The sequence below is a fragment of the Centroberyx gerrardi genome, chromosome 8 (assembly GCF_048128805.1).
Source record: "Centroberyx gerrardi isolate f3 chromosome 8, fCenGer3.hap1.cur.20231027, whole genome shotgun sequence".
Lineage (NCBI taxonomy): Eukaryota > Metazoa > Chordata > Actinopteri > Beryciformes > Berycidae > Centroberyx > Centroberyx gerrardi.
The window spans coordinates 9,788,406-9,814,155 of record NC_136004.1 but is presented as its reverse complement, the minus strand read 5'-3'; the positions used below and the strand labels follow the sequence as shown (position 1 = coordinate 9,814,155).

Genomic DNA, 25,750 nt, shown 5'->3' with positions numbered 1-25,750 from the left:
TTAATAGCACAGTCTGTCTCTGATATGCCAAGTAGAGGAACAGTTCTTATCAATAGGAATACGGACTAAATCTGTTTCCTGTCAGCCTGGTCAGTGTTGTAGAAGGTTTTTGGTCAGGCTGCATATCTGTACTGATCTGAACCCTAACCCTTTAAGCCCAGACAGTCAGGAAATGGATGAGGAAGTGGTTGTGGGTGCTGAACAAGCAAAGGTATAGACCAGAAAAGTGTTGTTGTCATTTTGGGACTTTCGGATCCTATTTTGTTTTGCCTAATGGTGAAAATGAAAATGATTTTTGGTTTACCAATTGTTCCGTCCTGAACAATTGGTAAACAATTGAAATCAAGTCATTAGAAATGACACAGGACACAGTTACATGTTTTAGCGACTTTTTCAGAAATATTTTGCTAAGAACCATCGTGCGGATGTTGTGTTGCCATCACATCACAAAGCCATGAGAGCGCGCCTGCTGCACTTAACGCCTGCAGCTGTCCACCAATAAATAAATAAATAAATAAATAAATATATAGATAAAATCTTAGATCATTAAAAAAAATGTCAGGTCAGCAATAGATGGTGCCATCTCACTCACTGCTAGCACACAAAGAGAGAATGTATGTGATGAAAGGGACACTCATATCAGGCACGCGCTGAAACAGGCGGCGTCAGGAACAAATGCTGGAGTGCTAAGCTAGGTTACGGATAGTAATTTTTGCTATTTTTCATTGCAGCTTCATAACTATAAAGCCTCTATCTATAAAAATAGAACTAAGTAAAGAAACCCATATTGGAGGAAACTTCTAAAGCTAAATAGTCAATATTTGCCTTGGACGTACTTGGAGGCAACAATTTCACACCCCTATTAATTTTCACGTTAGTCTGACGGGTCGGGATCCATAGACCAGTCACCCCCTCTGTATGGTGAACTCATTTAAATACCAGGCGAAACGGCTCTCCTCACACACACAACTCTCTCTCGTCTGCAATGTTTGCTTTTGTTTTTCCTTACGCCTGTGTGTCTACACATTCATATGTTTCTAAGGTATACATGTTTGTGGGTACGAGGGTGTGTGTGTGAGAGAGAGAGAGGGAGAGAGAGAGAGAGAGAGAGAATGGGAGAGAGAGGGGATGGATGGGTGGGGTGGGTGTGTGTGTCTGTGTGTGTGTGTGTGTGTGTGTGTGTGTGTGCGCAGTGTATCTGGTTACCAGGGATCATCTTTGTAATGGAGTGGCTTGTTGTTGCTGTCTTCCTCTTCTCAGCATGGTCAGCAACAGCAGCAGCAGCAACAGGTGAGCCGCAGCAGCCAGGAGGACAAAGAGAAGGAGGAGAAAGAGAAGGAGGGAGAGAGGGATGAAGAGAAGACCGAAGCTGAAGACAAGGAAGATGGAATGAAGTGAGTCTCCTTTTTTATAATGAATAAATGAGAACATTAAGCCAGTGTGCAGTTATAGAGCATTGACTTGTCTTGTGTATCAAGCACCTGGAGTTTGGTCAGGATCTCCTTGCTGCAAAAATGGATTTTAAGGCCTTTCTGCTTCATTAAATGAGTGCACCGACAGAGTGAAAGGAAAATATGGGGCCGAGTGAGGGGCTGACGTGACAAAGGTCAAGAGCCACATTCAAACTCACAACATTTCCGGTACATTGTATGTCCCTTAACCCGCCGCAATAATGCCCCTCACTCTCCCCATTTCTCCAACACAATTTTTGAATTGTTCCAGGTCATGCTATAACGAATGAAGTAGGAGTTAGATTTGTCTGGGAGCAGCGGCTCTGGAAAGCTAATCATTCTCTGCTTTTTCAACCCTCAAGTACTTACTCCCTCACCTTCAGCCAGACTTTCCATCTACCGCAAATTCAGGCGTCTAGGCATTCTCCTTATTAAAACAGCTGTTTTCCTGTTTTTGCTTCTCCCCTTCCCAGTAGGATGCCAAGTCTCATTTTTAAAATTCTGTGCTTATTTTGCTGGGTGTTTTTGGTGGGGAAATAAGCAATATGATTGACATACTGTTAGGGATGGGTATTGTTTCGTATTTTTCCGATACCGGTGCTAAAACGATACTTTTAAAACGGTACCGGTGCCTAAACGGTGCCTGAACCAATACTTTGAATACTTTAAATTTAAAGCGAAAAAAACAACATTAAAGAGCGTTTTTTTTATTGCAAACGCAAAGAAATGAACAATATATTAATAAATAAATAATAAATAAAACCTAAGTCAACTATAATAATTTAACAGTAAATAACAGTTACAATACTAATAAATAACAGCAAAAGAAATACCAAGTGCAAACTTCTAGACTTCTACTCTTCTACAAATTCTTCTACTTAAACAGTTCTTTTGCCCAAATATAACCATTTCTGCTTCTCTGGCAAAATATGACTCTCCTGACATCATCAACATTTGCTACTTATTGTGACATTCTAGTTATTAAAAGTTTTTTTTATGAACTAAACCCATTTGTCCTTAATTACTTTTCATATACTTTTCACATGTTACATGTTAACAAATAACTGACAGTTTGTATGAACCGGACGTTATCGGTAGTGAAAACTTTTACGACCCGCCTCTTTTATCTGATCGGCTAAGTGACCATAATGTGACATTGATGAGTGCCGCTGCTGTTTGGCTCTCGACCAAAAGTTGGAAGGCGAGTCGCACGGGAGAGGAAAGCGGCAGCGCGTCATACAGAGGATTTCAAGCGGCGCGCTCCAAACGATAATGCTAGTGAAGGCGCGTGTGGCGGTTTCGGAGCACCGGAGGGCGGATATTTCAGTCGGCAGCTCGGGCATGGCACCGAAATGAGGCACCGAAATCTGCGTTGCAATTCGGTCCGGTAGGTACCGGTCATAAAGGAACCGGTGCCATAGTGGTACCGGGTTTCGGTACCCAACCCTACATACTGTAGCTGTCAATGTGGAAGGAGGAGGAGCTGTATATGTGTGTGTGTGGGCATCTTCAGGCACAGTGCCAGTAAAGGAGGCAAAACAACAGATGGAATATTAGAGCTGTCTGTTGTCTTAAAATGATAAGATACAATATTCTATTTTCATATTCTGCACTATGATGTCTCTCAACTGAAGCTGTACACTACAGTAGTTGTTTCAAGTAGCAGCAGGTCAGATTTATTAGCAGCAGTGTCAGACTAGGAGATGGTGATGAAGCATCGCCTTCTCCCAGGCCTGGCCAGGGGGACTCCCTGACTCCCAGTACACCCCACTGCCTGCCTGTCACCCCTGGCACAGCTGGTTCTACTATATTTAGTGTGCCAGCAGCTCCCCTCAGCAAGATTAATGGAACTGGGGGAAGATGAATGGAGGAGCAGTGGGTTCAAACTCACTGGCTGTCTCTTGGCATGCCATTGTGCTGACGCTGGATAAATTAGCTCGCAAAAAAAAACATTAAAAAAACATTCTCTTTCCCTCTCTCTAGAACTTGTGTGTGTGTTCACGTTCGGTTTTGCAAGTCTGTGTGTCAGTGTGCAGCGTTCTCTTGTCTCTCTTGTCCTCATCCAGACAAACATGTCTGTGCTCAGGTTTGTGTCAGAAAAGACATTGCAGAGGGGTACAGAAATTAATTATTTTGACTACCAATTACACCACAAATAGGGCTATGTGATTATGGCTAAAATGATAATCCTGATTATTTTGCTTGATATTGTAATCTGTTATTAATCACGATTTATTAGTCTTGATGATTTAGGGACAAAATTATTTTAATTCAACATCTTGGCTGTTTTCAACCACATCAGACATTCTAAATTAAATTAAATGTGTCAATATTGCTGATAGATTTAGATGAAACGCTAATGTTTTTTGTGGGGGACATTGGGTTGTAGCAACAGCAGAGAATTTGATACAACTAAAAAAGTAATCACTCCAACCGAGCATATTGAAAATAATACAGCAAATATATAGATACAGTGTCTTCCTTGACAGCTTTGCAGGTTGAAGCGGATAGGCAAGTGTACATCGCTTTCTATTCCCATTATGGGAGAAATACAGTACTGAAAGACATGCCAATATTCTATAATTGCGGAGAAACTAAAATCAATGATTATACCTGATAAATTATTAGTACTAACCACAAAAATAAATTAGCAATTTTCTTCCCTGTTTATCTGTATCAGGAGTAAAAGTCCTGTATTCGTCAGGCCTCAGTTCCCCTGTGTGTGTGTGTGTGTGTGTGTGTGTGTGTTGCTGATCACGTTGGTGTCTCTTCCATGCAGGGACGACACCTCTGGAGAGGACGGGGAGGACAAAGAGCCCACGGTGGCTTTCAAGGGTCGGCGCACGGCCAACAGCCAGGGGCGCCGCAAGGGCCGCATCACCCGCTCCATGACCAGCGAGGTGGAGGAGACCGCCACACCGCCCCTCAGCAGTGAGCTCGGTCAGTCCCGGCTACACTGCACCATGCCAGCAACTATGCACTCGCCCGTCTCATGTTACTTTAACATGAGGACAGCTTTGGCCAGCTGTCCTCATGCGCTCCACATACCATTTACTGTATCCAGCAGGGGGAAGACGTGGGAAACGTACATTATAAAATGAATCATTGCAATCCTCAGTTCTTATAGTCTTAAGTCACATTCAAAGTCAGTAATAAAATACATGATAAACACACATTCCTTATTCACACTTAATTTAAATAGTAATAACAGAAAATCACCACTCATACTTATTTGTTGCTTAGCAATCATGTTGTTTAGCTATTGTTCAACAGCTATAACTATTATCGATTACAAATGAAAGACTTATTAAACATTTGTGTTCATTCTTCCACAAGGCACTAAACTGATTGACATAGTGCTGTACATTGCCTCTGATGGCTTATTGCTTAAGTACCTCTTCATAATGAATATGATAAAACTTAATTTGTTTATTATTTTAAAATGGGTACAAAATGCTTCCACGGGAATTAAAATAAGACAAAAAAAATCTGCCTCTATCAGGAGTGATTAAACATTGGTGACTGTTTATAGTTAGGACATTTTAACTCTTTGGCCAGTAAGGAATTGCTCCTTGTTTTGTTAAGTAATTTCACTACAATCATTTAGGATTTGTGGTACCTTGATAACTCTGTCCCCACTCTGCTCTAGCTGTCGTCTCCTGTCCCACACCACAAGAGCGCACTGTTGTTCCTTCAGTCTTTATTCAGGTCAATTATTCATATTCAGACTCTCAGGACTGAGAGCATTTGACACTCAGGAATGCCATAATGTCTACCAATGTAAAATAGTGAAAAGTTCCATCGTCTTATTTGGCAAGCGTTGTTCCCTGGTTAATCCTCCATCATCTGTTGAGGATATTCAAGAGCTACGTAGTGACTGTATGAGATATGTAGTGTAATTCTAGGCTCTTAGCAAAAGCAAAGAGTATTATTTAAGGACAAAATACTCACTGTGTCAGCAATAGCCCCCCCCCCCCCCCCCTCTCTGCCCCCTGCCCAGCTCTTTGTTTCCTTGCAGATGGCAAGTCAGCCGTACACACAGTAACACTCTTGCTGCAGGCTATCGGGGATTTTTGATGTTTCAGCACTTGTGTGTGCACGGTGCGGTTGCTCCTGCTGCTCAGGTTTAGTCACAGGGAATCCCCAGGTGGCTTGAGCTGTAGGGGCTCTCATCAGCAGCCCTCCTCCACCACTGTTTGTTCCCCTGCTGCCAGCAGCGTTAGCCAGCCCACTGTGCCCTTCACAGGCCCATATAGAGGACACATAAGCGCAGGCTCCCGCTCCACTGTCTGCCAGGCAGGGCCAGGGTCAACCTGGCTTGTGGCCTGCACAGGGAGAGAAGCCAGTTGTTATGTCTATAATCATTAACTGACTTCTCTCCTTGGATTTCCTGCTTCCTCCATCTAAAACAAACAGTCCCTAACGACCCACACTGCAGCGCCTCACTAGCAAGCAGCACAGGCTACCCTGCCCCCCACCCTCTTTTTCTTCTTTTTTTCTCTCATTCTCTTGCTCTCCTTTCCTTCCTTTCCTCTTGTCAGTCACTCCCTAACTGACTCTGTGACAACTCCCCCCCCCCCCCCCCCCCTCCCGCCTTCTCTAACTTGGTTCTCTCTTTCTTTTTTTTTCCACTTTCAGCCAATCTGGAGATGAATGAGAGCTCTCGCTGGACTGAAGAAGAGATGGAAACTGCCAAAAAAGGTAACAAAAAGTACACCTTTCTTCTGCCTGTGAAGTCTAACTTCATAGCTGTCGCTGTTCAAAATAATGAAGAGATGTCGAAGGAAAGAATGGCAGCAGTAGACTCAGCGGTATTTGTTCGAAAGCAGCGACAAGTGATGTGGCTGTGACTTCCTGTTAGCAAGGCAGCAGCCGCCACGTGCTGCAAGGTCCCGTCTATCTCTGTATGTGTTCATCTGTCTGTCGGTCTGCCGGATCGGCTCTGTTGCTCTCTGGAGCCGTTTCCCCGTCTCTGGGTCAAGTCAGCCTACAGACTCCGACACCGCTGCCTTTTTATCAAGGAGGCTGTAAAGTCTGCCTCTTATCAGCCAGCCCCTCCAACTGCAGCAGTCATTAACTTAGCCTGTTTATTGTCTCTGACTGAAGATTACCCAGCAGCGGGGCCTACGGCTGGTTCACAGAGAAGGCCCACATTCCGCCCGCTTTCTCTGCACCCGCGCTGTGTTTGACGGTGTTTGTTGCGTGCAGTGCACATGTCTCGGTCTCCAGCTCAGTCACTGATTGAATGACCCCTTCGCCCTCAGTGGTTTCTAATGCTTACAGCCCCTCGCATAGGGATTCCCCTCTGATCTGTTGCACTGGATTGGCAGTCAAATCTGCTTTGCATCTGTTTGCGTATTTAAACAAGACAGATTTAGATGTACCAAGAAAAGGGACTGGTGCTGCAAGGTGCAGTATTAATATTTGTAAATATCATAAAGTAAGGGCTTTGCCTTTGACTGCCAAGATTAGCAAAAGCTAGCCTAAGCAGTGTATTCCTTTTTAATAGAATTTCAGCTATGAAAATGCATCTTTTTCTGTTTTTTCGTCTTATATGGTTAAATACTGACATTGTAACCTCAAGTCCTCCTTTGTATATGACTCAACGCAATTTCACTGCAAAGCATTTGCTTTGCGGCCATTTCTAGTCGATGTGTCATCATACTCAGTGTGACTCTCGGTTCTGCTTCTGACTAACCTGTCCCTTGTAATCCGCAGTAGAAGAGCTGCCTCTTACAAGCGTCTATCAGCAGCGTGAATCTGATATTGAAACCAGAGGTGGTCTAGGGCAGTTATCACATCCATCTTGTGTGTGTGTGTGTGTGTGTGCCTGTGTGTGTTTTCTCTTGCTTTTGGGATGGTTGGTTGGGGGGGGGGGGGGGGGGGTTTGCGCTGACTGGCGCTGGCCCGGCTTGAACACGGCCCTGTGTAGTAATCCTGGTTAATGTCTTCAATTCCATTCTCCTGCAGTGGGATTAGTGGGGCGCTCCATCCCAGGGGATTAGCCTGGCAGCTCGGTGGGAGCGGGGCTTCTATGAAGGGCTTATGTAACCACAACCGCAGGGCCACGGCACTGAGGGTCAGGAGAGGAGGAGGAAGAGGAGGAACTGATCTCGCCATTTTTCATGAGTCTGTAACCACAATGACACCCACACTTGCCAAACAGGATTCCCCTTCCAAGAGCTCTGCCACAGACATGAGGAGACCATACCCCCACCCCCCGCGTCCCCTTAATCTTGAATACGCTAGTCAAGGTGCACTCCCGTCCAGGAGCTTGACCCGTATACGTTTTAACGGCCTTAGGTGTCCTGATGCTAATGTGTTTATCCCCTTGTGCTAAACAGATCTCAATAATGGCATTTATAGCACCTGGCAGGACATCAGCATTCCAGCATGGCAGCGCCAGCCAGCGCTGCCTTCAAGGCTGGCATGGCCACACTCGGAGATGGATTACCCTTGTCTTCACTGCTCATAAAGACTGGCACCCCAAACAAGGGATAGCCGAGCTTTTTAAAGCCTCTGGCCTACACCTGCCAGCCCTCTGTGCGTGTGTGTGTGTGATATGTGGTGTAAAGGTAGACTCGGTGTGCAGGTTTGATCATTGGTCAGAGCTGTGAATTTGTGTTTGTGTGCGCGCCCTCCTTGGCTGGCGTTTATGTAAGTGCACTAATCTGGCGGGCTTTGCTTGGGTGCAGGCAGGCAGCTGGATAATGGCCCCCCTCTCTGCCTGCTCTACTGGAAAAGCCCATTTAAAGGAGCAGCAGGTAGAGAGGGCTATATTCTCTCTCTCTCTCGCTCTGTCACTCTCTCGCTCTCTCTCTCGCTCTGTGTCTGTGTGTCCCCCTCTCTCTCTCTTCCTCTGTCTCTCTTTCTGTCTCCGTCTCTCTTTTTTTGTCTCTCTCTCTCTCTCTCGGATGGGAGATGGCGTTGGCCCAGATTGGCAGGAGCTGTGGAAGATTTGGCAAGCAACTCTCTTTCCCCCACTCGCTTTTTCTCTCTCCTTCACTCTGTGTTGTTATAGACTAGAGAGAGGTCACATTCAAGATGAAAAGCAGGTCAGTCAGGAAAAATGTGAAAGCCTTTATGCTTTCTCATGGTATCAACATCAACTCCCTCTCTCTCCCTCTTGTCTCCCTTTCTCCCCTCTCTTTGCTCCCTCTCTGCCTCTCTCTTCTCTCTTTCTCCATTGTCTCTGTGGCTCAGCTGCCCTGCTCTCTCTCTCTCTCTCTCTCTCTCGCTCTCTCTCTCTCTCTTCTCTCTCTCTCTCTCTCTCTCTCTCTTGCTCTCGGTTACTCTCTCTCTGCTCTCTGTTTACCCTCGGACTGGCTGAGTGTGTGTTTGCGTCTGTGTGTGCTAGAGTATTAACAAGAGAGACAGAAAGAGAGAGAGAAAGGGTTTGAGTGAGTGTGCACTCACTCATGCGTTTGCTTGTGTGTTTATGTGGGTGTGTGTGTGCGCCGCGCTGCCTGCTGGCAGAGTGAGGTAGGGGGAGGGACGGACGGAGGGAGGGAGGGGAAAAAAAGAGAGAGAGATAGAGGAGAGATCAGATGAGGGGAGAGAGAGGCTGAACACGTAGCACCGCCCCACAGTCCCACTTTCCTGTGGAAGTCTTCCCAGACGACCGCCATTGGGGAGAGACACGGCTGAGAGGAACAGACCAGCCCTCACCGAAACACAGGGAGGACAGAGTGAGAGAGAGAAAGGAGGGGAGAGGCCAGGAGCATGTGCTGTATTGGAGCATGTCAACCTGACACCGGCTCAAGTATCAAGCCAGCAGGAAGGAGGGGCGCCGAGGCTGAGCTGTTTTCATCTCCTCTGCTCCGGATCGGAAGGCCCAGCCCTGAAGAGCTTCCCTGCCGTCCCTCCAGAGATCAGACCGCCTGATAGTGCGATCCAGAGCAAGGCCACGAGGCGACGGCTGGAGTGACAGGCACGTGACAAGACAGGAACGACCACTTTCTGGCTGCACCAGGTGTTGATTGGACCTTCTCTGGGAGGGGCTAATGGAAATACAGGGTCCTGATTGGGTGTCAGGGATACCACCTGCTTCAGTATTGCTGCAGCTGATTGGATGATAACTCCATGTGGTGTGTTGCTCCAGTGACTGGGCCCTGAGGCTGCTGGAGCTGCTTGGGATTGTTCTCGGTGTGCTTGCGTTCAACTGAATAGACTGGATATTGCTAGAAGTCATAACAAAGTGACCTTTGACTCTCAGTGAACGAATTGCAGTGTTATTGCTTCAGGTTCACTGGGTGCAGTCAAGTGTGTGTGTGCCTGTGTGCTTGTTTGGATGTGTGGTTGTTCTTGTGTCATGCTGGTGTCTTTGAGAGTGTGCACTCAGTCTGTGCATGTGTATGTTTGTGTGTGCTGTGGTGCGTTGGAGGGTGTCTGGCTTACTTGTGTGTCATGGGGTTGTCTCCCTCCCCCCATGGGAGATGGCTGTAAAAGGTTAATAGGTGTCGATCACGTGTCCCAGTCCTCTTGGAGTGAGTCAGGCCGCCTAGTCCTCTTTTCTCTCTCTTGGAGAGGCCTGCCTAGCCTCGCCTTCTGTGGCAGTAATGAATATTTCAGCCGAAATACCCGTTCCACTTTAACACTTGACAGGTTGTAGGTGCACAGCGGCTTTTAGACGCCGACAACTCAGACTTCAAGATTACCTTTGCATGTTATGGTAGCTCCTTTTATACTGGCATTGATATCTTCTCGGCACGGAAGTGAATACTCACACGTCTTCCCACATTTGCTAGATGAAGCGTGGTTTTCTTGCCTTTTTGGCAGAAGGGTTCTTTTTATCAGCAGGCGTGTGACGGAGGTGGTGTTTGACTTGTGTTGGGTGTAGAGATAAAGACAAGAGATAAAGGTATTGCAAAGGATAGATTGAACTGAATGAGAGTTTTAACATGCAAACAGTTTTCTGGTATACCACCTCAGATCCCAGTTAAGGTCATATTTGGAAAGAGGTTTTTATATGCATCTTAATATCTTGATCATGAATAAACCTGTACAGATGAATAAATACAAGCTTCTCAATATTACCATAGAAATGGAACTTGCAGAGACCTCAAATACCAACAGTGAACAGGATAAGAAGTTTACATGCCGCAATATCCCGGCTATTATCGGCATATCTCTCCTATCATATTGGGGTTTCTAAAAAGCTGCATATAAGCTTATCCCGGCTATTGAAAATGAGATATGGCACTTACATGTGCCGACTCTTAAACAGAATTCTTCAGTATCCTGACTAATATGGGAATAGAAATGACAGGGCTGTAAACAGCTGTCCTTTGGCTCGGAGTTCTGCTTGTTGTCCTTCTGCCTCCATTAAGCGATGAGATGCAGAGACCTCTGAACCCATGTCCAAGGTTATCCCAGGAGGTGTTGGCTCGGTTCCCGCTGATAACACCCCCTCCCCCTTGAGAGGCTGTCCCGCCGCCAGGAGCTGTCAGGCTGGCACAGGAAATGAGTGGGTGGCGTAAGCTAAGCCTCTTACAGCGCACACTGTTAATGAGCTGCCCTTAGCTAACTGCAGACTCCGGGGGGAAAACACTGGAGCACATTCTACGCTATCTGTATTTCTCTTTCACTCACTCACTTGCACTTACACACGGACTGCTCTCTCCATCTCCTGCTTTAGCACACACACACACGGAGCAGTTGTGTGTGTGTGTGTGTGTGCATTTCATGACAGGTTGATCTATCACAGCTCCGGCCCAGCGGGTGCCTCCAGACTCTTGTGTAAGGCACAATCATGTGGTTGACTGGGTAAAGGACCAGGGCTTCTTGGAACTGGGTCACATCAAAGTCGGACAGAATGTGACACATAGTGACCCAGCAGTGAGAGTTAGTGATGTCATTAGTTAGATTGACAGTCCAGTGCCTCTCTCTCTCTTTCTCTCTTTCTTTCTCTCTCTCTCTCTCTCTCTCTCTCTCTCTCTCTCTCTCTCTCTCTCTCTCTCTCTCTCTCTCTCTCTCTCTGCCTCTCTCTCTCTCTCTGCCTAGGAAGCACATGGCAGCAAGCCATGCTGCTGCTGGGAGATATGAGTGTCTCTGTGTTGGACTGCAATAGATGTGAAGTGAACTAAACTCCTGGGCTGAACTACAGTTCTGACAGCTGTTTAGAGACAGATGGTGGTGGTTGTTGATGTAGTAACATAAAAAAGACCCCCACACACTGCACTTGCATAGAGTGCAGTGTACACTGTGCACAATTTTGATTCATTTTTCTGCACCTGTATACAGAAGATTGTGTGTGGAGAGTAGTCTCAGTTGCTTCTTGTAGTTAAAGGGTACATATCATCCATGTATGTCATCCATACATGGCATGTAGGTCTTTGTTCCTGCCCTGTGTCCTAATCCCGCCGTCTGTCCATCTGTTCATTCCAGGCCTTCTCCAGTATGGTAGGAATTGGTCCGCCATCGCCAAGATGGTGGGCTCCAAAACTGTGTCCCAGTGCAAGAACTTCTACTTCAACTACAAGAAGAGGCAGAAACTGGATGAGATTCTGCAGCAGCATAAAATGAAATCGGTAAGCGCAGGGAGAGTTTGCCTTTTTGAGACGGATGTGCTCCACTCTTAATTTTGAAAATGGCAGCAATCATTTGAAGCGCATTAACGAAAGTGATTTCGTGTTGTAAGCTGAGAGACTCTTTCTGCGCACCAATAAGTTGGAGGAGTGCTTCTGGGTTTCCTCTGGTCCCTGGCTGTTTTATTTAGTGGGTGTTTGTTTTGACCCAGGAGAAAGAGCGTAAGGCCCGTCGTAAGGGCAAAGCTCTGCAGAACGAGGAGGCCAGCACCCGATCTGCAGCCGAAGAGGAGGAGATGGAGGGTTCTGGGGCCAGTGGTAACGAGGAGGAGGCCCCCGAGGATGGAGAAGGTAGGCCGTTCCCTAGAGCTACACACATTGTGCTGATGACCAAAACAAAACGCTGTATAAATCAAAGCTCCTAATCTTTCTGTTGTTTTTTTTTACTTGCATTTATCCACCGAGGGGTTTCTTTTTGAGTATCTTACTCAAAACCCTGCTTCATGCAGAGTTTGGATTGGGAAGTTGTCCCATCTTGGTATATATTTTTGAAGTAATACAGTGGCATAAAAACGTTTGCTGAATTGGCATTTACTTACGGTGTAGGATGTATGGTGAGTGAAGGTGAGTTGTTGCTCTAGAAAAGTATTTTGTGAAATGTAGTGAGCAGAGGAAAATGGATGTCTCTTCAGGACTAGCTAATATCTCCTGCTCCTCAGCCTCTGAATAACTCACTGTCGGCTTGGAGAATCATGTTCCACAATGACACACATAATAGAACCCTGAGAATCCTGCTGTAGTTTGTTGATATACGTATATAGTCTCTATTTTCACAATAGAGTGCTGAAGCCCCGGGGGATTTCGTCCATCATCCGAATTGGTTTTGTGTTCTTCCTCATTGTACAGTGAAACCTGATTAGGCAGAAAAGTGGCACTTTGAAGAATCTGGTTTGGCAGAAAGAGATGAGGAAGAGATGCAAAGGAAAGAGGACGAGGAGACGTAACATGATTTACGATATGAGCCCAGCCTTCTCATCTGATCTGTTGCTGCTGTCTTTCCCTTTGTCTCCTGCCCCTGCCAGGTGGAGCCAACAACAGCTCCGACACAGAGAGCCTGCCTTCACCCCGCTCCTCAGAGGACAGCAAGGCTAAGGAGGAGGTCTCCGGCAGGGCCAAGGCCAGCTCCAACACCGGGGACAAGGAGTCGGCCGGCTCAGACATGGGCCAGGCAGGGGACGAGAAGCCCCCGGGCCAGGGAGATGTGGACACAGCCATCAAGCAGGAGGTGAAGACCGAGGCAGGCGAACCCAGCAAGGAGCAGCTGCAACCACCGACAGCACCGCCACCTAGCGACGCCACAGACAAGAAACCTCCCACCGCAGAGGCGGAGGACGTCAAGAGCTCCGCCAAGGGCTCCAAGAGGGACCACGGTGCCAAGACAGGCTCCCACGGGGACAGTGACTCTAGTGCCACCTGCAGCGCTGATGAGGTGGAGGAGACGGACAACACAGACAAGAACAGGTAGGAACTCACAGCAGGAGTTATGGCAGGGATGAGTTCGTTTGTTTTTTTCCCAGGTGTTTAAAATGCAAAGAGACAATAATTTCCCATTCATTTCCAATGGAGATACCGTTTTCCTGCTTTTTTGTGTCACTGTTCACATCCCTGGTCCTGGATGGGATTGTAAGTATCTGAGGTCTCAGCTGCTTGTTGAGGAGTGGTTCCCTTGGTGTCCTACATCTCTGGACTACCAGAGACATCAGAAAATAAAGCAGGGAGGGTTTTGAAGTGTTATTAGTTGCCTAGCTACAGTGTACAGTAGTGAAGCCATATTTGGCAAGTCACTTGGGTGTACACTGCAAGTTGCTTTCCTTCTCCCTATCAGCTAGAGATTTTGTTTGTGCTTTGTATGAATGTGAATACGTGGATGTGTATAAGTGTGTGTGTGTATCTCAAGACAGACACAAGAAGTGTGTGTCAAAGTGCGGGGGAGGGGTGATTAGTCTTGTGTTTGCACGGTATTTGTTCAATTTTTTCCATGACAGCAGACTGCATGTACTGGCAGAGCCGAGGGAAACGCTGCCCTCTGTGCCAAAGCAAACAATGGGAGTGTGTATGTGTGTGTGTGTGTGCAAGCCTGTGTTGGTGCACTTGCAAATGTGTGTATTACTGTGATTCAGTGTATGCTGTGTGCCTTCTACAGATGTGCGGTATAAGGATATGAATTTTCAGAGGTTTTTTTTTTGTTTTTTTTTCCAAGATCTCAGGCCTTTTGGACACACTCGTCCGATCTATTTCCAATGAGCATTCCTGTTTTTCTGCTTTCCCCCATTATTCCCTGTATCAGTAAGTGAGGGTCTGTATGAGTGAATGCTTCTGTATCTGCCGGGGGGGGGATGGGAGGGCAAGCTTGTGGGATGGAAACACAATCAGAACCTCTGCTCTCTTTGTGTTTTTCTAATGCGACATTCTAGTCGGGGTCAATCTGTGTTTATGAGCAAAGCAAATAAGAGAAGGCCGTCTGTGGCCATATTAAGGAATGTGTGGTACATCCATTGGCAGGAACAGTGAATGGGAAACTTTATGTTCTACTTCTAGTTGCTCACCCCCCCTCCCCCTTCTGTCTGTATCTTTAGAATGACTTCTCCAAGGCCGAGCCTGCTGAACTACACTCACGACGGGGTCATATCCTCACCACTGCAGAAGCCCCTGGACCTGAAGCAGCTCAAACAGAGGGCTGCTGCAATCCCACCTATTGTGAGTCACCGCTTTGACTGTGTGTCTGTCTGCATGCAAGCATGGCACGTATTTTTCATTTTCTTTTCACACATTACACAGCAGTGAGGTGGAGTCCATCTTGGCTTCACCGTCCTTGGAAAACATCTGTGACCTAGGCAGCATCTGTAACAGAATTGATTTGCCGAGCTCTGACACTAAACCCCCACCACACACACACACACACACACACACACACACACACACACACACACACACTGCAGTGGTATCAAGGCTAGCCCCCTGTCTCTTTGCTCACAGAGATAACTGTATGGCAGCTGAAATTGTTGAGTCATATTTATATGAGATAAGCAAGCCAGATGGAGGAGTGGGGGATAGATTGACTTGACTGAAGAAACAAGATGCCAGGCATTAGGGAGAGTTTAGAATACAAAGAAAGAAGGGATGTTTATGGGCTATCGCTGTCATCAGATATGTGGCTGCCCATATGTTTGTCAGGTAAGTTTGTGTTTTGTGTGTGTATATAACCTTTTGCTTTCCATCTCTCTCTCTGTGTAGATGCCAGAGGCGTCGATACAGGGCGGTCAGCGGGGCGGGGGTGGTAAGGCAGTGCTGCCCCCCCATGCCCTGGCACTGTACCAGCAACAGATCACCATGGCTCACGGGGAGTCCTCTCAAGAGGCCAAACAACAGCAACAACAGCAGCTCCCAGGCCAGCCAGGCAAACAGCAGCCTTACCCACCGCAAGCAGACAGAGACAGGGAGGCTCTCCTCAGCAGCAGCCCTCGCATCCGTCCCCGTAGCCCTTCCACCGGTGACAAGGATGGTATGCACACTCCCATCAGGGCAGAAAACTACCTTTATAGCCTACAGGCCACAGTGGCTGGTAAATCCCTTAAAGCAACAGTTGCATCAGTACTTTACCAGCCAACTAGTTTGTAGAATGTAGGACCTCCAAACAATGGTTGGTTAGCTGCCAAAGTTACACACTTACCAGCCCCTCCCACAATTCAATGTGTGTGGAAAGGGTGTTAATCTCCCCCTTCTGACTCCGTCCCTCTCTTCCCTCACTAGCCACTCCTTTACCTGTTCTCCCAATGCCATCATTTTCTCTCTGCATGATCCCTAGTATCACTGTCCTGCAGGTTGTATCAGTGCATAACATGCTATATTGCTGGATTATTTGAACCTTTGAAAGATGTGTGTGGAATGAATGGGTCTACAATCTTGTAGTGATGTTAAACAAGATTAGCAGTGAAAAATAAGAATGGATTAAAAAAAAAAACGAAAATGGAGGTTAATGAAAGCACTGCATATGATGCAGTTTTAGTAGCATTTGATCTAGTTTTACTTAGTTGGTCCTTGCCACATGCTCTAACCTTGAGCCTGTGTTCTCTAGTGTTTAGGGGATTCAAGTGTTTCTGGGACACTCGTGGAGAGGGAACTGATGAATGATCTGGTATTGCTATTGACCCAGAAGGGAATATAGTCTAGTGCAGTGCACTAACAGTAAGCTTTAGGGTTGTGAAAATCAGAGAGCACATTATAGGACTTGTAGCAATAGTCCAGAGAAAGACAGCAACTTTTATGGCCACTGGCCACAGTGGCTGTGAACTCCAAGGTACACCACTTTTTCCCAATCACTTAGATTTTCAGAAAAGAAAAAATAAATAAAATTTAATATAATAAAATATGTCTGTGTGACAAACTTACGAGCTACAGTCAATATTTACTAGCATTTAGCTGGCGGCAGGTACTTATTTCACACTATGTGGTAGTTGTAGTGAAGTGTTTATGTTTGTGTGAGTGTGAGAGAGAGAGAGAGAGAGAGAGAGAGAGAGAAATTCTGTGATGATGTGATGAGCTGCGGTGTGTTTGTATCCCTGCAGAGCTGGAAGGCAACGAGAGGTGGTTACAGACTCTCCTTCAGGGATTACGTAGGTTCACCCCCTTCCCTTCACCTCCCTACTCCATTCCTTGCTTATAACACCTTTACCACACTACAGCTCGATCACCTCCTCAGCTGGGTTTTATTGCGTGTACTTTACACTAAACATTAGCAGTGGGTTGGTGTGTGTGTATGTGTGTGTGTGTGTGTGTGTTCTCTTAACATCAGTGGTGATGCCAGCCTGGCTGTGGAGTGGTGTGGCTGATTGTGCAGATGCTGCCTGGCTGTGCTCCTTGCTCATGGATGATAATGATGATGATGGTGATGTTGATGACAGCGATGAGCTAGCAGTGGCCAAAGGACAGCTTTCTGGTTCAGTGGATGTCTAGTTGAGTGCTGTGCTTTGGCCCTGACTCTGTTTGTGTGTTGCTGTTGCAGACAAGTCCCGGGCTTTCTCTCCTCATGGTGAATCCAAGAAGCAGGCGTTGGGCCCAGATGACCAGAGGGCTGCCAACTTGGGTCGGCCGGTACTCTCCCCCTACCCCCTGTCCCCCCGAGACATGGCCAAGATCAGTCACGACCAGCACCTGTTGCATTATAACTGTGAGTCCCCTTCTCTGTACTGTCCTATCCAATTCTTTACATGCGTTATACATGTGTATATATTGCACGGTTTGGGTCAGTTCAGTATCACTCAGTTCAAAATGTAAATTGAAACTACAACCGACTTACTAATGGAAGAATCTAAACTCAGTGATTTCTCAACAGAGTGGCTATAAAAGCCTCTCTATGGCACAATCCCTGAACAGATTGAACTGAAAGCGAATTGACCCAACCAAGACATGTTAAAGCAATAGTCTAATCTCTCACTGTGTTTTCCGTCAGCGTTCCAGCAAGGCGGCCACGCTGCACCCCCTGGTCTGCAGCAGGACAGTGGCAGGCTGGCAGCGGTGAGACCCCTCCACATGCCAGAGCCACCGCCTCTTATCTCCTCCACCAAGCCAGGGGGCTCCATCACACAGGTATAGCAGCACACACTCACAAATACAAACCAGGGTTCCTATGGTCATAGAAAACCTAGAGAAGTCAGGGAATTTGAAGATTTGTTTTTCAGCACTAGAATAGTCATAGGAAACGGTACATATCCATAAATATTTGGAAGGGTCATGGATATATAACATTTTTCAGCCATTTAAGTGTTTAACATTAACCTTGGTGATTTTTATAGATAGTTTTGAAGAGATAATTTCCTTTGTTATCAAATTTCCTGATTATATAAGTCCCAGCTTGTTGTACTTGTCGCTCACCAAAACAAGGCAGGTTGCATTCAAATCAGCTATTTAACAATAACAGGACGGATTAAGTTAAACATTGTCCATGGAAAATGTGCTACAGGTCATGGAATAGTAATGGAAAAGTTGCGGAATTTGTTGATCAAAAACCCCAGAAATCCTGACAAACTGATTTCCAGGCACCAACAAAACTATATGCTGTCATTATGACTCATATGTTTACCAAACCAAATGCTCTGTTCGTCAGGGCACCCCAGTGCAGTTGCACAGCCCAGCTCATGGGTTGGACCATGGGAAGATGCCCCCCACGCCGATTGGTTTGTCTTGGATGGATCAGAGGAAAGTGGGTGAGTCCAAGTGTCTGGAGTGGCTGGAGCACTCCCAGCTTTGGTTTGCTGGTGAGTTGCCCTCTACTTCTAGCACTGCCTATCACTTCTGTTACACATATATATATGTATATGATCATTTTAGAAACACAGGATTATTTGTTGAATCTGTTGTAATGTTGGTGATCATGATATTCAAGTCTGTTCATCTGTTGCACTGTCCCTGTCGCTGTGGATAAGACTGTGGGCGAAATGCCTAAGAAGTCAATTCAAATTGTACTTAACCATCAATTCAGTTCCAGTTTTCCGACATTTCTTTTTTCTCATCCTCTCTCTGTTCCTCCCTTGCTTTCCCACACTGGCTTACCCTATGCAGGAGGTCCTTATCCCGTGGTAAAGCAGGAGCAGCTGTCCCCTCGCGGCTCGTCCTCCCAGGCTGAGAACCTGTCCACCCAGGGAACACCTCATGATAATGCTGCAGGACGTGGTGGGTCACACTAACACACCACTCTCTGACCCCATAGATTAATGGACAAATCCTCTTCTCTCCTATTTGATTCCCATAAATATTTGTTTTGGTGCTCGGATTCTGTTGTCCTTGTCCTGTATAGTTCAGTGGGTAGAGCACGATGCCAATACTGCAAAGATTGATTGATTTGATTCGCTCCCTGTATCCATAATCTTTGGATTATAATGACATTAATTCCTTTCTTATTGTTATTCTCTTCTTTACAGGGTCCATTCCAGCTGTCCAGGGGGGTAGCATCACTAAGGGCATCCCAGGGACCAGAGTGCACCAGGACTCTTCGATCTCCTACCGAGGGGGCTCCATCACTCAGGTAAGCTTAGAGCTCCAGTGGACTATGACTAGTCTAGGCCTGTGGGTCTTTCTACAGTGTACTATACAGAAATGTGTTTTTCTGCAACCCCCCCCCCCCCCCCAAGATTTCAGTTGTTTTGGACACACAGCTTTCCTTTTTTTTGGAGAGGGGAAGGGTCCTTGTCCCATCCCTGCTAAAGACTCTTTACTTTCTCTCACTGCACTGTTGATTTGTACACCTATGATGAAATAGAGAGCAGCAGAGCAGTGTTGAGAGGTCATGAGGCAGACCAAGTGCTGCGGCTGGATCTCCCTGCTGGTGTGACATAACCACAGCTCTGACTAGCCCCTGTCGCCCTAGCAACAGGTACACACTGTACCACGTCTGTTCCCTCCTTTATTTATCTGTTTACTCTGGACGCTGGCTAAGCCCGGTCACTGATATGCCCACTGTAATACCGCAGCCAACTGGCCTACAAGAGAGGACGGCTGCTGGGGGGGCTGTTATCCACTCAGATAACTAAGGGAAAGGTGACAGAGGTCATATATAATCAGTGCTGTTGTAGAGGCACAGCTCATTTGTTTGTCTAGCTGGCTACTAGGTGGATTGATTGCTGTGTGTTTGTAAGCACCCAGATAAGGCAGAGTTGCACTTCCTGGAGGGTAGATGAGGGCTGCCTTGGCCAGGGCCATCCGATCCTGTAAGCAGAAGCCGCCCACTTCTCCCAGCCTAGTAGCATGGCCCCTGACCTTCACCAGTGCCTCTCCTATCTCTGCACAGAGCTGTAATCAACGACAGGAAATGTGATCTAGGGCACTACTTGCCCCTCCTTGTCCAACGACCCCCCCCCCCCCCCCCCCCAACCACCTTACATAAACCCTCACCAAGCAGGGCGGAAATATGACTCATACTTGGGGTAAAAGTGATGTGACTCAAAGTCCTGACAAAACCTGCTGTCCAATGTCACCTGCTGTTGGCAAGTGGTTGCACCTCTACTTATTCTGGGAGCTGTGTTTTGTTTTTCAGAGCGCCTTTTAGCGGGGGTGTAAAAAGCAGCAGCAGGAGTGCAATCGTTTTTTTTCCGTCAAAGGCAAAAATACCCATGACACGTGAAAATAACATCCTTCCCAGTGTATGTTACTGATGCTTCTTGTATGACAGTGTAAAAGAAAATGTGGATATTATCATCCAGAAAACACTGTCTGCTGTACCTTGAGATGGTAGACTGCACGTCCTCATCTGTGGTCTCCTCACCACAGGGCACACCGGCTGACGTGCTGTACAAGGGAACTATAACCCGTCTGATCACAGAGGACAGCCCCAGCCGAGCTGAGAGGGAGCGGGACGAGGCCCTGTCAAAAGGCCACGTGGTCTATGAAGGCATCAGCGGACACATTCTCACATATGACCGTAAGTGCTTCAGCTACACTACAACATACTTTATGCCATGGTCTGGGAGAGTACTTGATTCTGATTGGTTGGAGGAGTCCTATTTTCATTCATTTCATTCAGGGTATAAGACCTTTAACACAACTGTTACTTAACTGTATGTTCAACAATTATAATGCTTTCCATGGAGGCAACCACTTTGCACTTTTCCTGCATGTCCTCCATTCAAATTAATATACACCTCATTGGATATTATCCCTTATCTAATCATCAGTGTTTACCTGCCCATAGTAAAACTATTTCTGCATTACCGCTTGACCCCTAACGTTTTGTTGTCATTTCTAACCTTTAGGCCCAGCTTCTCAGAACCCTAAAGACGAGGGCCGTGGCCCCGGGCAGACTGGGGAGATCCTCGGCCTGAAGCGTCCTTATGATGTTATGGAGGGAGGTATCTCCAGAGGGCTGCCTATGAGGGACTCGCTGTCTGCAGCCAACTGTGAGGGTAAGGGACAACCCTCGGTTAACCCCTCGTCATTCTCGCAATGAGCTGCTGGATATAATCCTCTTCGACCCTTGTTTAATCACATTTCACTCTGATTATTAATGAAAACATTTTTTTTCGTTGTCTTAAATCCTCCTGCCCCCACCTCCACCTCTTCATCAGGTCTGATTGGTCGAGCTATGCCTCATGAGCGGGACAGCCCGCACCACACGCCCTACAAGGATGCTCACCACATCCGTGGTTCCATCTCACAAGGTAGGACAACTCTATAAAATACAGTGATGTGACTCCTCAGTTCAGCCAGGATGACAGGAATTTCAGCTAAGAATGATCATACAAAGAGCATCATTCACGTCAGTGTAAATCTAATCTCAGCAGAATGTACATTAAAATAGAACCTGACTCCAGTATGTGTTTTTGGTAACTCAAGAGGAGGAACCAGCTTTTTATTAAGGCTGACATTTCTTTTAGAAATCATAGTTGAGTGGGTAAGGTATGCATGGAGATAAGCATGGCAGATGAAAATGTCAGTACTGCATAATCTTAGCAATCAAAAAAATGGTAAAGTCTTAAAAATTGTGCAGCATCTTAAATCTTTGAACTGAATGTAAATGTGGAAGCTTGCAAGATAATACCGTTAAATGTCATCTGTCACCTGTTTGCATTCTCTAAGTGAGTTTTTCTAAAGGTGCAGTTGTCCATCAGACTGCACACTCAGTGCTCACTCAGCAGAACCAGAAAGAGAGGACTGCTTTTTCCTTTAAGCAACCAGATATTACTAGCTTAAAGAATTTTTCCTTTTGGGAAATGTACTCCCACAGTGATATTCATATTGATCCAAATCTAATAGAAATGAAGTCAGATAGCTGTCATGTCCCATCTCTCCCAGAGATGGTGTAGTGGATAAAACCCCACCTCTGGAACCACAACCCCTGCTGGTCGAGGACTGAATCGCACCAGAACCTTTGCTGTGTCTTCCCTGTCTCTGTCTCCCTTTCTCAGCCTCATTCTGTCTCAATAAAATAAAAAATAGTAAGTGAAATGTACTACCCACTCTCCTTTTAAGAAAAATAAGTTTGACATATTCTCTTCAATCCAGGTATACCTCGCCACCTGGACCCTCAGGACGGCTACATGAGGAGGGAGCCTAAGCAGATGAAGAGAGAGGGCTCCCCGCCCCGCGGGCCCGGCTCACTGTCCGACCCAATGAAGGGCCGAGAGGCCATTGTGCCCACTGTGAAGGAACCCGGGCGCTCCATCCACCTCATTCCCAGGGAGGAGCTCAGACAGCCTGCCAAGGAGGGCATCATAGCACAGGTCAGCGGCCATCACAACACACAGGTACACAGGCACAACTTTTATAAGTTGACATCATGACAAGCTAAAAAACTTAAATGAATGTTAATGTTTGGTCCACCAACAATCTAATGTTATGTGGTTTGGATGAGAATCTGTGAGCTGGAGATGAGTGTGTACCCATGTAACATTCATTTTCCCTGTTGATTTTCTTCTTGTCCCGCCTCTCCATTTATCAGAGCTAGATTTACGCCTCTCTAGTGATTTGGACACTCAGCATTACTGACTCATTCCTGTCACGCTACTCTTCCAGGGTACTCCCATGAAGCAGGAGGCAGCTGGTTCAGGGAAACGCCATGACGTCCGCTCCATCATAGCCAGCTCGCCACGTTCCTACCACAGCATGCCCTCCCACATGGAGATGCGCCCGGAGAGGAGCCGCTACGAGGAGGCGCCCAAAGGCCGGCCCAGCGCTGTGGTCAGCACGGCCAGCTCCATGGCCCGCTCCTCCCCCCTCACACTGGGGCCAGAGCAGGGAAGCAAGCCCCACCACAGCCCCGTGGGTTATGATGACAAAGGTGCCCTGAGGTCTCCTTACCCTGGGCCCTCTCACCGGGGGTCACCCCTCTCCAGGGAGGCAAGCCAACGCCAGCATGATGGTGGGTATATCTCATATGAATAGAATAGGATTTTTTTTTTTTTTTTGGTCCAGTTTTTTTCATTTCTTCAGATTAGATTAAACTTAAATTATACCCGACAGGAAATTAGATTGTTTGCAGCAGCAAATGGCAATAGGATGCAACCAGGAAAAATAGAATAAAATAGAAAAATGTAATGTAAACAAGAATATATCAAATTGGGGTCATATAAACATACTCAACTGACAATTTCATTCACTAGAACATGGATTACAGTATTATTAGGGTGTGCAAATTAACAGCAGCAGAACTTAGAAAAGAATGAATGTAGAATATGTATGATATGAAAGTATACCAAGAATATGAAATATATGCAGTATGAAATAGGAGAAATAGAGTGGTGATAAGGATTATATAACAATGAGAAGGAAACCGTTCTTTGGGGCAATTTCCTGCTATTTTGTGTTCCTCATCACGTCTGTGTACAGCGTTACTAGTCCCTAGGATGATAATCTTTAATATAATGATAATAGACCTTTTTGGATGGGATAGCTTTAAGTATTCAGTAAGCAGTTTGGGGCGGCAGTATGTCCTAGTGAGTTCGTCCCCCCAAGCAGAGGGCCAGGGTTCAATCCCCAGTACAGCCATACCTGTCGAAGTGTCCCTGAGCAAGATACTTAACTCCTACCTGCTCCAGGGGCACCACACTAGTCAGCTGACCCTGCACCCCAACCAAATGGTGAAAATAAAAAAGTCCATACTTGAAATTCTCCTGCTGTTTTCACTCCAGGTTCCAGTAAGAATCCGCCTCAGGAGCGTAAGGCCACGCCAACCCCCAGGGAGATGAGTGCCACCAAGTCACCACTCCCCGGTGTGGCGGAGCAACAAGCCTCTCTGGCCTCCTATGAGCGGCTGCTGCAGGGTCTCGGAGCTGCAGACGTGTACCGCGGACAGATCCCCCTCGCCTTCGATCCTGCAGCGCTGCCCCGTGGCATCCCCATCGACCCAGGTACCACAGTCAGATTAGATTAGATGAAACTTTGGTGATTTCCGTGGGGAACTCAGGTCATTGCAGCAGCACATAATAGGCAACCAAAATTTCAACACTAAAACATGAGAATGAAAAATATGTGTACAATAAATAAATGAAAGATGACAACAAATATGCCACCCCTATCCTCTGAAACCTCTTCATTTTTCCTAAGTGTTAAGCGTTTTATAACTATCGTCATTTGGTCTTATATGAATGATGAACACTTCCTACTCTTCATACACAGCGGCCTACTACTTGCCTCGCCACCTAGCCCCCAACCCGGCCTACCCTCACCCCTACCCCTACCTGATCCGTGGCTTTCCTGACACAGCCGCCCTGGAGAACCGACAGACGCTGCTCAACGACTACATCACCTCCCAGCAAATGCACCAGTGGCCTGCAGCCGCCGCCATGGCTGCCCAGCGCTCAGACCTGCTGAGGGGCCTCTCTCCACGAGACCAGCCCCTCCCTCTGCCCTACTCTGCAGCCCCACGCGGTGAGGCTCACGCCATGCGCAGCACACACAACACACACACGTATTCACTCACACACACTCACACACTTGCCTTATGCTGCGTTCAAGTTGTGGCCGTTTACGGTACACAGAAAAACGAATGTCCATTATTTTCAATAGGAAAACGATGGAACTCCGCCAACACTGGTAAGTGCCGCCAATTGGACCTACAGATGGAGCTTGGTGACAAATGTTGACTTTTTCCAAATTTTGTCCTCTACCACAGCAGTGAAGACAAACCAAATGTTGAAAAGCCTCACAAAATGGATGCACATACGTTTGTCTGTCGCTTTCAAGATAGAGTAGGGAATGAGTAAGAACGTTCTTCTTTTTACTGTCTTCTTTTTACTTTTTACTGCAATTTGCTATTTTCCTAGACATTTTGAGATAAAATGAAATACTGAAAATGAACAGGTACACAATGCCATTTAACAGATTGCTTTTTATTATATCAGTGTGCATGGAATGGCAATGTTTCCCTTTCACAGGGGCAGCAGTGGCACTGAGTCTCTTGCTCCGCTGTTATGACATCATGAGTTTTGCAAACATAGGCTACTCAGAGATAAATGGCCCATTAGTTCACAGAAGTTTGTTTGAAACCTACATTACTGCCAATCCACATTAATTTGAAGGCCAAATTAAATAATTTCTCTACCGTATAATCAGCAGAACAATGTTCTTTTGAAAGCTGTTCTTTTGTTCATATGAGGACATGAAACTGAATGACAGCTGGGTTCATGCTGCCCAGGTTTCATTCGCTTTCACTGTGGACTTAAACTCCTGCTGACAAAAATGCTCGTTTTAAAAAAACATCAAACAATGGAATTAATGTGAGTCAATTTAACATAAAGTACAGTGTGCTTTATTTAGCTGATTTCATAGTCTGCTTAAGCTTGTCCGTTACATTGCAACTGTGGTGGGGTAATGAGTTCACATCATTTCTATACTTCATATCATTCTAAGTCGTAGCAAACATTGTTTGGTGGTTACAGATTTGGATGTATTGTCCGTTTTCAGAATCTCTTGCTATATTGTTTGCTACTCCTGATTCTTATCTCAGCTGGTTGTTGGATGCCCTGATTGAACGTATTTGGTCTAACGGTGGGGAATCAGCTGCCACGCAACATCAGCTGAGGTAAAATTGTAAAGTTTCTCTCCTGAAATGGCCTGCTAGAGAGGGAGAGATTATCAACAAGAGGGGTAACTGTGCTCTCTGATTGTCTGGCTAGTTATTGTCACTGATAGGGGTGATGTGAAACAACGTGTTCATCATTTTCATTTGAATTTTTAAACAAGCTTGGTGAAGTATTTTGGGGAGTAGTCTGTATACTTTGAGTG

General features: G+C 46.4%; 1 protein-coding gene across 4 annotated transcripts in view; it reads left to right on the top strand.

Moving 5' to 3' along the window:
• ncor2 (nuclear receptor corepressor 2) overlaps nucleotides 1–25,750 on the top strand; it is a 90,555-nt gene that overhangs the window by 51,931 nt on the left and 12,874 nt on the right. For 2 of the 4 annotated variants that reach the window (XM_078285007.1, XM_078285005.1), the window contains exons 15-35: nucleotides 1,261–1,394; nucleotides 4,231–4,391; nucleotides 6,090–6,152; nucleotides 11,838–11,980; nucleotides 12,190–12,328; nucleotides 13,060–13,498; nucleotides 14,614–14,734; nucleotides 15,272–15,539; nucleotides 16,603–16,650; nucleotides 17,040–17,204; nucleotides 17,487–17,623; nucleotides 18,141–18,291; nucleotides 18,596–18,706; nucleotides 18,955–19,058; nucleotides 20,300–20,450; nucleotides 20,782–20,931; nucleotides 21,094–21,186; nucleotides 22,031–22,248; nucleotides 22,541–22,886; nucleotides 23,656–23,874; nucleotides 24,143–24,394. In XM_078285007.1, the coding sequence (XP_078141133.1) occupies nucleotides 1,261–1,394; nucleotides 4,231–4,391; nucleotides 6,090–6,152; nucleotides 11,838–11,980; nucleotides 12,190–12,328; nucleotides 13,060–13,498; nucleotides 14,614–14,734; nucleotides 15,272–15,539; nucleotides 16,603–16,650; nucleotides 17,040–17,204; nucleotides 17,487–17,623; nucleotides 18,141–18,291; nucleotides 18,596–18,706; nucleotides 18,955–19,058; nucleotides 20,300–20,450; nucleotides 20,782–20,931; nucleotides 21,094–21,186; nucleotides 22,031–22,248; nucleotides 22,541–22,886; nucleotides 23,656–23,874; nucleotides 24,143–24,394 (3,613 nt within the window). Of the gene's footprint in view, nucleotides 1–1,260; nucleotides 1,395–4,230; nucleotides 4,392–6,089; nucleotides 6,153–11,837; nucleotides 11,981–12,189; nucleotides 12,329–13,059; nucleotides 13,499–14,613; nucleotides 14,735–15,271; nucleotides 15,540–16,602; nucleotides 16,651–17,039; nucleotides 17,205–17,486; nucleotides 17,624–18,140; nucleotides 18,292–18,595; nucleotides 18,707–18,954; nucleotides 19,059–20,299; nucleotides 20,451–20,781; nucleotides 20,932–21,093; nucleotides 21,187–22,030; nucleotides 22,273–22,540; nucleotides 22,887–23,655; nucleotides 23,875–24,142; nucleotides 24,395–25,750 lie in introns of all 4 variants that reach the window. The other 2 variants (XM_078285004.1, XM_078285006.1) reach the window with 2 other exon arrangements.